The 18,630-nt window shown below is 47.9% G+C and overlaps 1 protein-coding gene across 1 annotated transcript in view; it reads left to right on the forward strand.

Moving 5' to 3' along the window:
- The window catches only part of CCDC60 (coiled-coil domain containing 60), a 126,127-nt gene extending 113,560 nt beyond the window's left edge, over window positions 1–12,567 (forward strand). Inside the window, exons 8-14 of the mRNA XM_054594162.1 lie at window positions 301–385; window positions 3,295–3,366; window positions 5,958–6,020; window positions 6,705–6,827; window positions 8,948–9,079; window positions 10,668–10,857; window positions 12,466–12,567. Coding sequence (XP_054450137.1) covers window positions 301–385; window positions 3,295–3,366; window positions 5,958–6,020; window positions 6,705–6,827; window positions 8,948–9,079; window positions 10,668–10,857; window positions 12,466–12,567 — 767 coding nt within the window. The remainder of the gene's footprint in view (window positions 1–300; window positions 386–3,294; window positions 3,367–5,957; window positions 6,021–6,704; window positions 6,828–8,947; window positions 9,080–10,667; window positions 10,858–12,465) is intronic.
- Window positions 12,568–18,630: the final 6,063 nt, after the last annotated feature.

Genomic DNA, 18,630 nt, shown 5'->3' on the forward strand with positions numbered 1-18,630 from the left:
CAGAAAAAGAGCAGCCTGGTCCTAGTACAAGGGCTCAGAGACCACGCAGAGGGATTTAGAGGTTGCCCTAAAGGAAAATGGAGAGTCATTGAAGGGTTTTAAGCAAATGAGTGACATGGTCAGATTCACAGCCTGTCAGACACTCCAAGCCACCTCTTCTGGCCACCTCTTCTCGTCCCTCTCCAGCTCCCCAGCACTCAGAAGGAGCAGGGGCAACATTAGGCTAGGGGCTGGGCCCTGTGCGGCACAATCCTGTCTCCAGAGAGCCCTCCAGGCCGTGACCTTCTGTGTTCCCGTCAGATCTGCTGAAGCTCCTGGAGATGGTCCGGGAAGATGCCCGGAGGACAGTCACGATGGAGAATGAGATACAAAAAAATGTTCCCAGGTATGTGCTCTTGACTCCTGGAGCAAATAAAAGCTATCAACGTAATAACAGGAAATTAACAACAGCAGGTCTCAGTTATTGATGTTTTCTCTGCAACGAGTACTGAGCCATGTCCTTTTTCACATGTGTCATCTCCCCAGGGTCTTACCACCACCCTATAAGGTAGGTACTATTATCTTTATTTAACAAATAAGGAAGTAACAGAATAAGGCTCAGAGAGGTGAAGTAATTTGTTGGAGGTCACCCAGCTAATTAATGAAAGACTACGACTTGAATCCAGATCTTTCTAACTCCAGAAACCATTCTCCACCAGGCTATTCGCTCATCCTGTTGGCGAATGGTGGTGACGATGTATGGGCGAGGCGCTAACCACAGAAGAAGTGCGCTGCAGGAAAGCCTGGCCCTGTGACAGGAAACGGCACAGGGGTCTGGGACGGAGGTGGGGATCGGAGGAGGCTCCTCGATGGAAGAAGCGTTAAGCTGAGATTCTGAATGAGGCATGAAAAGGAGTCAGCTGGCCAAAGTTGGAGTGGGGGAGGGAAAGGGAGACCATTATGGACAGCACATATGTCTATGCAAACAAGGTCCAAAGGGACCATGGCACCCTCAAAGAACTAAAATGCAGCCAAAGTGGATGGGAAGAGGCCTGAGTTTGTCTGGGACCTGGGAGGCCACCTCAAGGATTCTTGTGTCTCTCCTAAGAGCAACAAGAATGCTTTGAAGTTTCAAGCTGGCAACCAATGTGATTGGCTCGGAGTGTACGACTTGAACATGAAGTGTCTTCCTTCGGGTGGGAAGCCTCGTCCACGGAGCTCCTGGCTTCTAAAAGCCATAGAGAGTCCATGGGTAGAACTGCAGTTCCCTTCCCGAGTGCAGATCCCTCTGAATAAGCAAATTGCTTCCTGAAAATAAATGAGGCACTAGAAGAGGTTCATCATTGCCTTTAGCCTACAGAGATGCCAGCTATAACTTATTGGTTATTGTTATTACCATAATTACAGTTCACCAAGCACTTTCACCTCTGCTTGTAATGATGAATTTGTCTGCTGCTGCTTCAACTCACATTGGGGCTCCGAAGGGTGGCCCCTGCAGGCACTCGGAGACCACGTTGGCCCGTGAGGCCTGGGCTGCTGAGCCTGACTCATCAGTATCAGAGACAGACAATAAGGATGAAGATAGCTCGCTGAGTCTCCTCCCTTTGTAAGAACTCATGGTATGAACACTGGCTTTGGAGTCAGGCTGCCACAGGTTCACAACCTGATGCTTTGAGCAAGTCCCTCAGCCTTTCTCTAAAACACAGTTTTCTCATCTACAAAATGAGACTGGGTGGCATCAAAGCATTGGCCTTGGAACCAAATAGATGTGGGTTCATCTCCATTCTCATCATCTCGTTGCTCTGTGATGGTGAACAAGTGGCTTCACCTCTCTGAGCCTGATCCCAATTCTGTAAAACGAGGCTTGTTAACGGCCTGTCTCAAAGGGTTGCCATGAGGATTAAATGACACTATCCTAGCACAGTATTATCATTATTATTGTTGTGGAAATAATGTCTACTCCAATGAATTGTCTGAAGCATGTAGCGAGGTACAGTGCATACAAAACGTGCCTGGAATATTGAGAGCGCTCAGCAGTGGTCATAGTGGTGGTGAAGGCTGTTGCTTTTATGTCGCAGATACAGTGCCCCACAGAGTCTTCGTGGCACCTCGATGAGGCAGGTTTCCTACCCATTCCCATACGTCGCATAGACATAGAAGGGTGGTGATGAGTGACTTGCATGAGGCTGTCCAAGGCAAAAACACGAAAGGACCTGGTCCTCACAAAACTCACCATGCGGCCTCTGTGTTCACTTTCATGAGAAAATAACCATGGTTACAGAGCAAGAAGAACCTGTTGCAATTTCCCATCCTCCCCATTTCCTCGGGGAGGAAAATCTCCCTAATCCCTCACTAAGGCAGCAAGTATTGAAGGCTTCTCCACGAAGCTGCAGAGAGACAGGCAAAGCTGCCGATTTCTTCTCCCCTCCTCACTTTAGAACCCGCTTCCCTTCCCACTTTAGACGTCAGATCTGCTGCTGTCAAGGCTGACAGAGAATTCTGGGGTTTTAGGAAACCTTAACAGCCAACCTACCCAGTCCCGGGCCTCTTTCCTCTTAGTCTGTTTGGGCCACTATAACAGAATGCCATAAACTGGGTGGTTTATAAAGAACAGAGATGTCTACCTCACAGTTCTGGAGGCTAGAAATCCAAGATCAAGGTGCTGACAGAAGGTTAGGAAGGACACTAATCCCATGCATGTGCACTCCACCCTCATGATATAATCACCTCCCAAAGGCCCCACTCCTAACCATCATTTTGGGGGGTTAGGATTTCATCGCATGGATTTGGGGGGACATGGTACATTCAGGCCATCACATGGTCTGGGAAGACAGCCCTCTCGCAAACTCCTCTGGCAGTGTTCTCCAAAGGTCCCTGCAAGTCAGAGTCAGCAGGGGTGCTCATAAAAAATGCAAATTTCTAGTCTTCATCCCAGACCCGCTGAATCAGAATCTCCAGAGGAAATCATGTTTTTAAACAAACACTTCGGTGGGCATTACTTCACAATATGCTGAGGAATTTGAAGGTTTCAAAGTGTGCTCTCTGCACACAGGCTTCAGAAGGGTGTGTGCACATGTGTGCTTTTAAATGCAGCTTCGGGGGTGGGCGCCCACTCCAGGCCTAATGTATCCAGACCGCGGGGAGCATGGCCCAGGAATCTGCACTCTGAGCAACCTCTCCAGGTGATTCCTCTGCCTGGCAGAGTCTAAGGAGTCCTGCCCTAGAAAGAGAACTCTTTGTCCTCCCACAGAGAACAGCTGCCTAGGGAGCACCGCAGGTTTGGCGCCTTATTAAGAGACTCCTCTTGCTTTGCAGTATCTTGTCAATGGTGAGACAAACCAAGAGCGATTCTGCCTATAAAGACATGCAGACCACCCGCAAATCAAGGTAGGGAGGACCGGGGCCTGCGGCAGGTGGGTCGGGAGGCGCCCCCGCAGTTCCAGGGGCCCACTGTAGAGGTGTTCCTCACTGGGCCGTGGAAAGCAGGGCAGGGAAGAGTGACTTTCTTCTTCCTCACTAGAAATAAGCCCCTTAACTCTCAAGGCTGGGGGGTGGGGTGAGTGCCCAGGTACTTCTCCCCAGCAACTGCATGCTCACTAGCCAACCACAGAATTGAAGCCCTCTGGCAGTGGAGGGGTAGAGTAGGGAGGTTGGGTTACAGAACCAGTTCTTCCCTCTTTACTGGGGAGGGAAGATCTGTTCCCATTTCATTTATGCATTTTGAGGATATTCAGTGAACCCCCTAGGTGCCAGGGACTGAGCCAGGTTTCGGGGAGATGCAGCAGCAGATAAGACAATCATTGGCTGCCCTCATGGAGCTCACTGTCTGGACTGAGGTCCTTACTTTTCTTGTGCCATATGTCCTGTGACAGTCTGAGGAAGCCCACTGACTCTTCCAGAAGGGGAAAAAAAAAAAAAAGCTTTTAAATACATACCATAAACTACCAAGGTTTAAAACAAAATCCATAGTAAGATAGACTGCAATATTACAACCACATCTGAGATGTAGTAACCTGTGAGCCTCTCTAACAAGTGCATATATAACAAGACTCAGCAGCAGCTCTAGAAATGACTGTAAGTTTGGATTAGTGTCGAGGGTAAATGATTCTTCAAAATAGCTCCCACAATTGTAATGTGATGAGCAAATACCTGTGATTTCCATTTCTGCTAACTAGCATTTAAGCTGGATAAAATAAAGGTGTAACTTTCTTCCTGTCTGCATTCACGGACCCCTTGAATCCTGCTCATGGTTAAGAATCGCTGGTTTAATGGGACTGCCATGCATTTATCAAATAACCTGGCAGACTCGGCCCTGCAACCATGACTATGGAAAGTGTTCTGAAGGAGAAGTGTGGAGGGCTGGGGGAGTGTTGAGCACCAGGGTCCTAACTAAGACTGAGTTAGACATTTAAGCGGAGACCTGAAGTAAAGAAAGAATGATGTGGCCTGTGACTGGGAGAGGTGGGAAGGGTGTTCCAAGCAGAGGAAGCTGCATGAGCAAAGGACCTGAGGCAGGAAGCAACTCAGAGGCATGGAGAAAAGCTCAGTATGGCTGAAACTCAACGAGAGGCAAGATAGGGGAGACTGAGACAGGCAAAAGGGTCTTCTGTTGTTTATATTTCTGTTTGTTTGTTTATCACAGCTAATAACGCTACTTCTCTCACCTCCCACCTCCTCCTTGAGTCACATTGTTGGCTCTAGAAAGGAAGAAAGTTGTTTACAAGAGGAAGGTCAAAGCCGACACACTCCCCCAAATAACTCATCTGCAGGGGATAGGGCAGCCCGTTGGAATCCAACACAAGGCTTTCTGGGTGTTATTACTGGGGCTCTGCCCACCCCACCGCCCGAACCCCCCACTGAGTAGAATAAGCATTTGCTCCATCACCTGCCAGGCCTAAGACTCTAGCTCCAGCCCCATGAGCCTGCAGGAAAAGCAGAAAAGGCCAGGACCTTTCCTTCAGAGAGGCATCTGCGAAAGCGCCCATGACTCCAGATGTCACAGGGCAAAGGGAAAGGGTTAGCCACACATCACAGGGACACAAAAAAGTCTTACCCTCTATAACCACACAGATAAAGCAGTCAAGTCCATTTCTAAGGCATTTGGAAGAAACAAAGGACACAGGGAGAGAGACGGTGCTGACCTGGGGCGGCCCTGGGAGAAGGCACAGAGGAGGGATGGGCGGGAGCAAGGTAGCTTCTCTCGCTCGCCCAGAAACCCCAGCCAGGATGGAGTCACAGGAAGAAGCAGCCACTCAGAGAACCCAATCAGCCCCCACATAAGAAAGGGCCAAATGGTGTGAGGAGCCGATTGGTCACAGATGAGGAAGCTGACCATCCACAGTGGAGTTCCTTGTCCATAGAGCAAGGCTGGGCTCTGCGCCCCGCTCTGTCTGCCTTCAAAGTCAAGTGAAATGGGTGTTCAGCCCAAGGGTCCAATATAGAGAAGAGAATCCCTAGACGAAGAAGCAATCAGGGGTAAGGAACACCAAAGACAACGTGACTAGGAGGATTCGACCATCCCTTCACCAAATCTGCCCTCGGCCCCAGGTTAAGTGCAGATAGGTGTAGACAAGAGGACAGAAGGATCCACAGTGAGCTCATTCTCACAGCAGAGAGACCCATTTTATTCAAATGAAACTGGGATCCAGGAAATATGTCATTCTGCCAATATGTGGAGACAGAAGGTCAACGTTGGACCCAGAAGAGTCGGAGCAAGCAGAACCTGCTGTAGACCATGAAACATTGCCAGATTTGAGTAGGGGGAGAAGAAACAAGAACTCTTCAGGCAGGAATCATGGGAGGAGCAAAGGTGAAGAAAAGGTGGGGAAAATACCCACTGAATTCTATAACCAGCACCTAGATTAGAACCACCTTCCTTACCTGAATCCTGGAGGCTGGCAGGGTCAAGGGGACCCTGGAAGTTCCCTTTGTGTGGAAAGCAGACTCCAGGCAACTTGAAACCACCCTTTGTGTTTCAGTGACAGATCCAGCAGTACAAGCGGAGAAAGCCACAGCCAACAGATTCAGAAGAAGTCTAAAAGGTGAGCCAGGTGGGCAATGGAAGGAGACGGGCCAGAGTGTCTGTGGCAACCACAGCCACTACCTTCCCAGGGGTGTGGAAACAACCCAGTGTACAGCAGACTCCCTGATGCCACAGGCCCTGTTGAAGGATGAGGGACTCCCAGCGCAAGGGCTCACGGTCTAGGTGCCCAGCAACAACACAGATAATGGCAACAAATTCTTCCTCTGTGCCAGGCCCTGGGGAAAGCATTTCATATTCACTGTCTTCCTTATTCCTAAAAAGCAACCCCCTGAGGCAGCAACATTACCCCACTCTACAAAGCAGCAGGCTGAGACTTGGCCAATGACGTGTCTTGCCTGACCCATGCAGCTAAGAAGCGTGGCCCTGGAGTTTGAACCTGAATCTCCCAGCTCTAAACTCCATCTTTATCTCACGATCCTTAACATGCGCTGGGCGCAAGTGGCCGCATGTCTCACTGTGGGCTCATTGAATAAGGCCTGCACCGCCAGCCAGATATGGTTGGGAAGATCTGTCTTTCCTCCACCCAGAGAATTGGTGAGGAAGGCTCCAGGTGAGGGCAGGGAGCCGTCCAGGTGGGTACAGGGAATCCCCACTGCAAAGCACCCTGGAGCCCAGAGAGGCCTATCTCATGGGCCTGTCTCTTGGGCCCCATGCCCCAAGCCCTTCCTGTTTGTGTCTGCAGCCGCATCAACCGTGACTTCATCCACTGCAAGAGTGGAGTGTGTAACACCATGAAGGCCAAGTTCTACAGCGTGGCCCGGGAGGCCGGTTTCTGTCTACAGGACAAGATGGAAATCCTCATGAAGTAAGGGCACATGTGGAGGCATTCACTCAAGGGGACATTCACCTGGCACCGACTGTGTCCCCACCTGATGCCAGGTGCAGATGCTGAGGCTAGAGCAGGAGACAGTAAGGACATATTCTCTGCCCTCAGAGAGCTTATAGCCTCTCCTGGAAAATGTGGGCAGAAACAAAATAATCAAATTAATAAAGTACAATCATTGCCGTGCAGGAAAAGAACAGGGTGCAATGAGAGAAGGAGAAACCATGAGGACCTAATTCAGTTCAGGTGACTCTGAGGCTGAGCCTTGAAGGATAAGGAGGGGCAGGTGGCGGGCGGGGGTTGGGGGGAGAGGGTAGATGGACTTCGCAGCAGCAGGAAACATGCATACGAAGCCCTGAGGCTGAAAGGGACAGAGAGAATTTGAAGAGGACAGAGAAGTGGCAGATGATAGCTGCAGCACTTGGAAGTGGATTTTAAGAGCACGGGGAGGCCATTGGAGACTTTGCTGTTCTGTTCTGACAACGTGATAACCGCCTCCCATCACAGCCTGCCCCTTGACTGTAGTGAGCATTCACCCCAATGAACTTGTCCATCCAACAAAGGTCGCACGGTGACCCTTTGACCTCTCACCCTCTGGGTTTGGCTGGACTGGCTGCCCTGGGCCACGGAGTCACAGATAATTTGTCCCCGTCTTCTCGGAGCCCCCAGTCTAGTAAAGGAGACAGAGAAGTAAACAAGCAATTACCACAGAGGGTGATGAGGGCCATCAGGGAAGTGAGCAGGGGGCTAAGGGGACACGGGGAAAGGATGCCCTGCCCAGCCTGCAACAGCTGGCAGAAAGGTCTTCCTGGAGGAAACGACATTTTCAGCTTAATAAAAATAGGCAGTATTTCCATGGCATGTGCTGTGTACTAGTCACAGGTGTATCATTTAGTCTTCACTACAGTCCTATGGGGTAGGCGTTATTAATAGACCCATTTAATAGATGGGAAAAGTAGGCTCAGAGACAGCTCTTGCCGAAGACCACCCAGTAGTTAAGCAAGTAAAGGTGGAATTCAAACCCAGAGAATTACACAGAAATAGTAGGAGGGCAGGGAGTTCTAGGGAAAAGAACAGCAATGTCCAGAGGCCAGAAGGGGCACAGCAGGCCAGGAAGTGCCAGGGGCCAGGTGTGACTGGGGCTTAGGTTGCTTACAAGCTTATTAGAGATAGAGGCCAGATCATAAAAGGTCATACCAGCCTGGCTGTGGAGGTTGAACTTTATCTCAAAGACTTTGATCATGAGCCAAAGCATAAAATTCTACGAGAGAAGAGATGGGGTAAAACTCGAAAATGTTGCAGGTACTAAATAATCCAGAGCCTTGGAGGGCAAGTTACTCAGAAGACTTTATTCTGAATGACATGAGAAGCCATTGAAAAGCACATACGATGGCATACAAAAGCAAAGGGGAATGGCATGGTTAGATTTATAGTATAAAGTCTCTCTATGGAGAGGTAGGACATACGCACAAATGATAAGGGGGGTGGAGAAGAGAGGAACCAACCTGAGTTAAACACCCTCTGTGTGGCTGTCATGAAATGCATTATATTGTTTAATTCTCACCCCTGAGAGCCAGGAACCATTATTATCCTTCATTTTACAGATGAGACAGCTGTGTAAATACAATCAAAATTAGGGAGGCAATGAGGGCTGATTTTTTAAAAAGATTTTATTTGTTTTAGAGGGAAGAGAAGGAGAAAAAAAGGGAGAGAAAGAGCAATACATTTTTCTCAGGCCCCCAACTGCAGACCTGGCCTGCAAGTCGGGCATGTGCTGTGACCAGGTATGGAACCTGGTGACCTTTCAGTATGCAGGCTTGTGCTCAATCCACTGAGCTATACCAGACAGGGCGAGAGCTTCCTTTAAATAAAGGGGGAAAAACGGTTACGGGATTTAGCAAGAAAAAAGCATTTCAGGACCTTGGAGAGAGTTGTATCATCTTGTAGCCAAGCCAGATGGTAAATTAAACAGTGGCTAGCAGGGTTCAGAAGAACCTCATAATGGAAAAGTGTTTAAGTCAGATCTCAAAGGGCAGCTAGGATGGTTAAAGGAGACAGGGATCTGATTCTCCTTCCTCTTTCTCATACAACCTGTGCTGCAGGCGCCAAGAAGAGAGAGGCCTCCAGAAGTTCCATGCTTTTATCCTCGCCTCGAATTTTCAAAAGGATATAGCAAAAATGAGACATAAAGTCTCCACAGTAAAAGGAGATGCACAAGAAGTTGCAGATCACTGGTAAAGATCCCAAACGCCGGATAAGATGATGCTTGGAGGGGAGAAGGGAGGGCTGTTGTTACAAAAGCACAATTTGATCCCATTTGCCTTCAAGACATAGACAGGGATCTCTCAAAAACTGTCCTTGGCCAGCAAGAGGCCCCCCGCAACAGGCTGTCTCCAGAGCATAGTCAGGCAAAAATCATTTAGTTCCTGAAGCACAGGCAATCCAACAGGCTCTGTTCTCTGTATTTGTCTTCTGTTTGATTCAGACTTTTGCAAATAAGGACTAACTTGCCAGTCGCTATAGGAGCAGCAGATGAAGTAAACCAACCTGAAAACTTCTACAGAGCACAGGCCTGAGGGGCCATCACTGTGTTCCCCAAATAACCTAACCCCTGAAGGCTACAAAAGCAAATAGGCGTACCCTAGGAACGCTAGTGTTGTCCAGGAGTGATAATAAGTATGACAAATAGCAACATGACTTGAGTAATTATGCAATGGCAGACACCACCCTAAGCAATGTTCATAAATTATTTTATTTCCTACAAAAATCCCGAAGGGTACGTATTAATCCCCACTTTGCAAACAAGGGAACGTGAGGATTTAAACCCCTGCCTGACCCCAGTCTCTACACTCATCTGCAACATAGAATTGGAGGCGGATGAACTGTGATTTTACGAACCTAATCCTGGCAGGGCAAGTAAATCAAGTTCTCAGAGTAAGATGAGAAAGTCTAAAAACATACCCAGAATTCCTTCCGTGATTTTAATAATGTGGAACGGGAGCTTACAAAGAGACATGAATAAATATATATAAATGTATATCATAAAAGTATAAAATATAAAACAGTATGAGGAGCCCAAAATGTACAGTGGATGGTCAATTTCTTCAAATTTTTCCACCATATATATCAGGGAGGGGACCTTTTATTTTAAGAGATGCTGCCCACCTCCTTTATTAAAGAGAAGCCCTTAAACTCAGATCACAGCTGAACCGCCTCCAGGTTAGAACCTACCTTGTTCCCACCATGAATGACCAGATTACCCTCACACTCTGTCCCAGCATTCAGAAACGTTCTCAAAACCCGCTGAAACACACAGAGCTGTGGCCCAAGCTTACTCACTACAGAGACGTGGCAAATACACACGCACTTCCTCCCCCTCTTTATTCCCCTCCCCCCACTTCTATCATCTCCTGTGGGAGAGCCTCCTGCATCCTGGAAAGTATCCCACAGGTATGTCCATGTCCTCCCTGGCCTGATTCACTCTCAAACGTGAAGCTTCAAGGTCTCTGTGTCCCTTCCTTTCCTGTAAGCTTTTCCTGGTATCTGCTTGATAGAAAAATCATAAACCCATCTCTTTAAAGCACATCCCTAATTTGCTTGTTAAATGAAATGCAAGTCGTGCTCCAGCTCTTACCACCCTTAGAAACTTAAAGACTTGCCTGACCCTTACATGTTGGATGGAGGAGAGTCCCCCAGACAAAGCCAGTGCTGCCCTGCAGACAACACACGAGAGGTGGAAAGGAAGTGGAGGTGCAGGACCTGAGATGCCCGGACCCACTTCCTGGTGGCTTCCTAACCAGCCCTCTCTTCCTGAAATTGAAGGTACTTTGATCTTCTGTCCAAACTCCCTGAAGACCTGAAGAATTTCCGCCCCGCCAAAAAGATCTTGGCAAAACTGCAGAAGTTTGGGGAAAACCTGGACCTGAGGATCAGACCCCCTGTCCTCCTGAAGGTGCTACAGGACCTGAGAATCTGGGAACTGTGCTCCCCAGACATCGCTGTGGCCATTGAGGTAACTGCCCTTTGCTTTCCCCCACAACGAATTGGCGCTCTCATGCAATCATCTCTCAACACCCAGGCACCGTATGAGGGCTGGGAGCACATGTAAAAAGACAAAGATCTCTACCTTCGTGGAGTTTATTATCTAATAGACAAGGAATTGTCACGTGACCTTGATTGTTCAACTCCTGGGGACATTATACATGTTTGTAAATTGTGCCCTGGAAACTTGAAGGCTTTGGAGAGAGAGAAATAAATGGTTGAGTGGATAAAAGAAGTGGCAGTCATCACAAGCAGCCCTCTAAACCTGGCTACTTAAAATGTCGCCTGCAGACCCACAGCATTTCCCTGGGTGCTTGTTAGAAATGCAGGTTCTCAGGCCCCATACCATCCCCACCAACTGAGACTCTGCTGTAAATGTGATCCCCAGTAATCTGTATGCACAATTAAGTGTGAGGAGTAGTTGTTCAAGATAAAGGTAGAGGGGACCTACCTTAACTGGGGCGACTGGGGAAGGTGACTTTTAAGCTGAGACCTGAACGATGAAAAGACAGCACCATGAAGAGAAGGGGAAAGGGCAGGTCAAGGAGAGGGAAAGGCATGTGCAAAGGCACCAGAGCAGAATGGAACTGGAATCATTGGAGGAACTCACTGGCAGTCCCTGGGTTTGAGAGAAAACGAGCCGGAGGCTCTGTCAGGAAAGACTCTAGCCAGCTAGTCCAAAACGAACTCTACAGCGACTGTCCAACCTTCGCCTAGGGAGCCAGTTAAGGGGTCCACATTTAACCTGCCCGTTATGGGGCAATCTCTGAATGGGTAAGAGGAGGGGGGATATGGAGGCCCCCCAGTTCTCTGAGGGGAGGTTGAAGTCCCAGCTAGTAAAACTTAGCGTGTTCCTCTCCAGCTAAGGACATCACAGAACTTCTGATGACCTGGATGTGGGGTGTCCTACTCTAGGACTATCTGAAACTATAGTCTGCGTCTTAACCCTTTCCTGGAAGCAAGCCCATAGTTATCATCAATTCTCAAAGTGGTCTATGAACCAAGTAGTGGTTTGACCCCGTTTATGGACAAACGACTTTTTTTAAAGATTTTATTTATTTATTTTTAGAGAGGGGAAGGGAGGGAGAGAGGGAGAGCAACATCAATGTGTGGTTGCCTCTCATGTGCCCCCACCAAGGGACCTGGCCCACAGCCCAGGCATGTGCCCTAGACTGGGAATCAAACTAATGACTCTTTGGTCCACAGACCAGCACTCAATCCACTGAGCGACACCAGCCAGGGCACACAAGACTTTTTTTAAAAGATATTACGGAATAGAAAAGAAGAAATTTGCAAACATCTGGGTTTTCCTGATCTCCCCAAATTTCTTTGGATTGATAGAAGAGGCTTAAAACAAGCCTGCTGAACCAGGATGCTAGAAAGGGGTCTTTTTCTTGAAAGGACCACCCCTGGCATGGTGGTCGCGGTATTACTGATGCCGGAATGTCTGGCAGCATCCTGAGGCCACCAGCCTCAATCACAAATATTCCAGGATCTTCGGGGGGCGGGGGGGTAGGGGGGAGGCCAGGAGTCTAGCTTTCAGACCAAATCTAAGGCTGCCACTGTATTTGCTCTGCAGTTTGTGCGAGAGCACATTATCCATATGCCACCAGAGGATTATATCAACTGGCTGCAGAACCGGATCAACAACCCCATCCGGCCCCAGAGCATCCAGACATAGTCTGGATCTGAGTCGACCAGCTGTCCCAGTGGAGGACAGCCAGTCTACGTTGTGTTTCTGCTTCCTGCCTACTCTCATGGATGCTCATGATGACATAGTAGGGTTCTCTGCCAATGTTCTAAAGGGAGGTACTTCCAAGTAGCAACTCCCCTCACCCCCACACCCCAGTCTCAACCTTCCAGTCCCTGTTCCTTGTTGGTCCAGCCTGACTCTACTCACTCCCTCTCCAGATCCCTGCACTGTATTTCTCTTCCTCAAACTCTGGATAATAAAATTGAGCTGGATGATGTCTGGCTGGAAAAAGAGCTGGAGGTGTGGAATTTGGATGTGGTATTCAGATACTAAAAGTAACAACAGTTACCACTTATTGAGGGTTTGTCATGCAATGGGCCCAGTGCTGGGTGATATTCTTGTGGCAGAGCCAAGTCCAGACATGTCTGTCTGTCTGTCTGGGGCAAGGGAGGTGCTGAAATCAGAAGACTTACTCCACCCTCTTGCTCACCAGTTTCCAAGACTATTTCTCAGAGCTGTAGCACCACCTAGTGGCTCATATTAGTATCATGTGCCCCTTGTGCTTGCCAGCAAAATAGAACCTTCTACCAAAAAGGAAGACAGCAACAAGGTCTACGCTGCTTAGGCAAGGGATATTTATTCAAACAAAAGATATTTTACAACTAAAACAGATGAGGGACTAGGAGGAGACAATACATCACCCCCCAGCTCCCAGGCTCAGAGAAGAACCACAGGGAGGAATACTTAGAGGGTTTTGTCTTGGGATTCAAACCGGCCATTTTTAGTTGTGGGGGGCAGAGCCAGAGATTCAGTAATGATACATCTTTAAAACCATTTAAGCTTTCCAAAAGGCAAAATTTTACTCTGCCATCACCTTCCCAAAGATGTGCAATTCTTCTCCCTAAAGAATTGGAGGTGAGAGGACATGACCCAAAGGCGCTTTGTGGGGCACCCTCACGCCCAAAGTCCTAGGAACCAGGCACAGGGGTGAAAAGGAAGAACTGACTAGTAGGGCACACTTTCAACTTTCCATGGATTTGAAGAAGGTGCGTTCATGGGAACAGGGGTGTGAAGGTGAAGAACGATTCCTATAGATTGGAAAACAAGTTCTGGAGGTTTGGCAGGTGGGCAGCTCATGGATGTTCATGGAGTGTCTGAGCCAGGTGAGACCTTGGCGTCTACTTGAGCGTGAGTAGTTACTGAGCACCTACCATGTACCGGGCCTATTGAGAGATGCTAGAGGTATAAAAATAGACAACTCGACTCTATCCTCCAGGATGGGGCAGGAGGGTTAAACAGTGGCCTTATAGCATGATGGGTACGAGAGAGGGTTCTGGTATCAGATTGAGAAAATCCCTAACTGCTCTCGCTAGCTGCATGCCTTTGGATGGTGTCTCTGCGTCCACATACATCATCTGTAAAATGGGTATAACACTAAGGCATCGATGAACAGGCAACTCCCAAGAAGACCCAATACACGTGAGCTGTGACGACGGAGGTGGTGACAGACAAAGGGGCGCAGCTGGAGCGCACAGGAAGCTGCTTTGCCAATCTGGCAAGTCAGCAAAGATGTATCGGGCAGTGTCTTCAGACAATAAAATCTGATTCTGGCTAGTTTCACACTGAGTCTTCCCTCCTCCCCAAACTTTAAGAGAAAGTTTATTTAGAAAGTCACAGAGGTAGAAGGGAGCCGTAGAAGAAATGGGTCAGGATAGGACTTACCAAGGCAAAAGAAGGGCCCCGGGAGCGTAGGGGAGAGAGAAGCAAGGAAGGCACGCCTGGGGTAGGGGAGTGGGGCGCTCCATGGAGAGAGCCACCTGCCCTGAGTCTTTAGGCTGCCACCTTGAAGAACTGAAAGGTCTGAGTGCCAAAGCCTAGGTCACGTGATCACATCCAAGCTGCATGAAAGGCTGAGAAAGCAAGTTTTGACTCTTTTGAAGATTTATCTCATAAAGTGCAAGATTCCCTCCCCCCACCCCCCACCCCACAAAAGGAAAGGAATTCAGATGCTAGCCACAACAAGCAAAAGTGTCTGCTAGAGAAAGCTTCCTGGGATAAGTACCTTCTTCGCTGAGTCAAAACTTATCTATTGGGTTGGCCAAAAAGTCTGTTTAGTTTTTTCTGTAAAATAAAAGACACACTTTTCATTTTCACCAATAACTTTATTGATTTGGATACTCTGAGTACATCGGCTATCTCCTGTTGTTGGCTTCTAGTGGGCAGAGGCCAAGAGTGCTGCTAAACATCTTCCAATGCATAACACAGTCCCACAGGAAAGAGCTTTTTGGCCGAAATGTCAATAGTACCTCGAAACTTCGCAAACCACTTCTGACACATTCAATCAGTCATAGTACCTTCTCCAAACGCTACACAAATCTTTTTTTTTTTTTTTTGCATTTCAGTTGCATTTTTACCTTTCTTGAAATAATAAAGCATGATATGCCAAAAATGTTGTGTATTTTCTTCAACCTTCAGTATTAAAATGGCTACACAAAAATTCACCAATTTTGACAAGTTTTTAAAAATGCATTTTGATATGACAGCTGTCACAATACAATCTAACAAAGTTGTTCCAAATGAAGTTAAAAACAACTAAGCACTACTAGAGCATTGTACGGAAAAAACTAAACAAACTTTTTGGCCAACACTAAAAACCCTGTATTTTACCATTGAGGAGATGGGGAGAGCTGGACTGTTCCAAGGCCGCAGCTTTGGGAGGAAGGGAGAATGGGGCTGGAAGTGGGGAGCAGGGGGGTGCACGGGGAGACCCAGGTGAGACCTCTGCGGACGCTGTGGAGGGAGGTGCCAAAAGTCTCAGCCAGAAGTTGGTGCTGGGTCTGCAAGTGGTGGCAGTGAAGAACGGTGGGCGGTGGTGACCGTCCAAGCCTGAAAAGAAGCTGGGCTCCAGCCTAGGAGGCCGCTGTGTAGGAGGGAACTTGTCTGGTGTTCATCCCCGGTGCCTGGGAAAGAGCCTCTAAATCCTCGGAATTTCCCAGAGGATAGAAGTACCCTTGTTATTCCAGGTGGGGCCCTCAGGCCACACCTGCGTTTATGTTAATGAGGTGACTATAGTTGGGGCAGGGGGATGGCCTTAGTCAAAAGACCAGTCACGAGATTAGAGGGTGGGGGCTTTGAGTCCTGGGATATCTGTCAGTCTGTCCCTCCTGAGGGTCAGGGAAAGGAGGGAGATGAGTCCATCAAAGGGTTAATGATTCGATCGCTCGTGCCCTAATGAAACCCTAATAAAAACTCTGGATGCCAGGAGCTCCAGTGAGCTTCCACGGTTGCCAACCATCCGCTGATGTGCCAGATGGGGAATGACCTCGGGGACATGGAGGCTTCACGGTTGGAGCCCTTCCAGACCTCATCCCACATCTCTTCGTTCGGAAGGTCTTTATCTGTACCCTTTATAATAAAGTTGTGATCATGGGTGTCGCACTGTTGTGAGTTCCGTGAGTTGTTCTGTCGGGTTATTGGAGCTGGGGGCTACTGCTGACCCCTAACCTGGAGCGAGCTGGTCAGAAGAGCAGGTGGCCGGGGCCTCCTGAGCTTACAGCTATCTTAAGTGAGGGCATGCTTGCAGGGGACTGTGTTCTTAAATGGTGAAATCTGACCAAACTCTGGGTAGTCCGCATCCCAATTGCATTGCCAGGAGAAAGCTGTAATCCCTGCAAAAGCCTACGTTGTTCCAACACTGTGGTTGAGCCTCTGTCAAGGAAAGTCCTCATTAAACGTGTGGAAGACGTGCAGCTTGTGCTTCCACAGCCCCCGCCTCACCACGTAACAGCCCCTTCCCCTGGTCCCTCAATCACTGGGGATGGACAGTGCTTCAACCCCAGCGCTAGGTACAGTCACGGGAGCAGGACCTGGCCAATCCAAGCGTTACATTGACCTGACCATAGCCAATAGTTCAGCAACGGACACCCAAGGTAATCAAGTTAAAGCTCATCCCAGGACTTCAATTGGAATTGATGAGAACAAGAAGTTTCACTCTGGAATTGTTGACTATAAGCATAAAAGGAGCCTAGAGCTTCTGTGAACCACCACACACAGAGACACTGCAAACAAACAGAGGAAAACCAAGCTGAAAAATGAAGTCAGAGAGATGCTGAATCTCGGTGACATCGTTTTGAGCGCCTCGATCTAGCCAGGTCTTCAAGGTGTTTAGTGATGGGGAGCTGACAAATTCCCTTTTCCACTTACGCCACATTTGTTTGGGTCTCCTTCCCGTGCAACAAAAAAATTTCTAACTAATGCAACAGGAGAGTGAAAAGGAATCTGTGGGCAATCACAGCCAAATTCTAGACACCCTGGGGAAGCGCCTGTCCTCTCACTGAGCTGGTGGGACAGGAGGGGAGAGACTGTCACCAGCTCCCTCATGCAGGTAAAGCAAAGAGGAAATCTGCGTCAAACCCACATCATTTGTCAAGAGAAAGAGGAAAGGCTAGAACACAGATGTTTTATCACTCAGCTTTGCAGCAGGTGGGAAAGTGCCCATTTGGATTTAAAAGAGTATGAAATAAATGTAAGGTGGGACCGCCATCAGAGCTGGTGCTCAGGTATCTGCCACTGTGAGAAGCGATGCTGCGGAAGTGGGTTCTTATCTCCATGTGTCCAGAGTGGGAGGGCGGGGACAGGGCACACAAGATGACCCATTAGCGAGTAGAAGAAAACACTGGAATGTATATTTATAGTTATCTTTTTTATTTAAGTAGCATTGATGTGCAATGTTATGTTAGTTTCAGGTGTACAACAGAATGACTTGACATTTATATACCTAACGATGTGATCATCCCACTAAGTCTAATAATCACCTGTCAACCTGCAAACTTATCATAATATTGTTGACTATGTTCCCTTTCACCTATTTATAGTTATCTTAAGTATGTTTTAAGCATGACTAGTAATTCAGATGTGGATTGGCCCTGGAACCTTTACTGTCTCTACCGAGAATGGCATCATGTGTCTGGTTTCAAACAGTCAAGCCAGGAAACCCAACAGAGAAGAGCACCCTACACTGTGAAGTGGTTAATAACAGCATCATTATATTCTCATCTCCACTCTTCTAAAAAACTACAATGCCTCTTCTTTTTTCCCATTTTTAATTTTTAAAAATTAAGATATAATTGACATATAACATTGTATTCATTTCAGGTGAATGGCATGATGATTTGACATTATGTATACATTGTGAAACCATCTCCACAATAAGTCTAGTTAACATCCAGTCACTATACATAGTTACATTTTTTTCTTGTGATAAGAGCTTTTAAGATCTACTCTCTCAGCAACTTGAACACACAGCAGTCCCCCACTATTCTGAGGAGGATACATTTCAAGACCCCCAGTGTATGCCCAAAACCCCAGAGAGTACCGAATCCTATGGATTTTGTTTTCCCCAACGCATACATATCTATGGTAAAGTTTACAGCTTCTCTTTGGCCTGTCTGAGTTGCCAGCATCACTACTTTTGCACTTAGGGGCTGTTATTAAGTAAAATAAGGGTGACTGGAACACAAGCACTGTGATGCCGCAACACTCGCTCTGACAACCTAACAGCTACCAGGTGACTCATCGGTGGGAGCAACTCCAGCGTGGAGACAATGGACAAAGGGATGGTTCACGCTGGGTAGGAGGGAGCAGGGCGGTGCAAGATCTCATGGTGCTTCTCAAAAAGGCATGCAATTTAAAACTGACGAATGTTTCTTTTTGGAATTTTCCATAGAATATTTTCAGAAGGCAGTTGACTAAGGTAACTGAAACTGTAGAGCAAAACGACAGAAATGGGGGGCTGCTGAATACCGTACTGTGAACTATGTTATATGTATAACCTGTGTGTTATATGCCCAGGACTTGCCTTATAACTGGGAAGTTGGCACCTTTTGGGCACCTTCACCCGATTCCCCCATCCCCCTCCTCTGGCAACCACCAGTCTGTGTTCTGTGAGTTTGGTTTTTTGATGCCTTTTCTTAATTCTAGAAACATGAGATGTATTAACTCTAGAACATGAAACGCACCTATGAAATTGGCGTTGCTCTCCGTATCCCATGG

The sequence above is a fragment of the Pteronotus mesoamericanus genome, unplaced genomic scaffold, assembly GCF_021234165.1.
Source record: "Pteronotus mesoamericanus isolate MK-2021 breed Mesoamerican mustached bat unplaced genomic scaffold, CSHL_Meso_final scaffold_507, whole genome shotgun sequence".
In the NCBI taxonomy this organism is placed as follows: domain Eukaryota; kingdom Metazoa; phylum Chordata; class Mammalia; order Chiroptera; family Mormoopidae; genus Pteronotus; species Pteronotus mesoamericanus.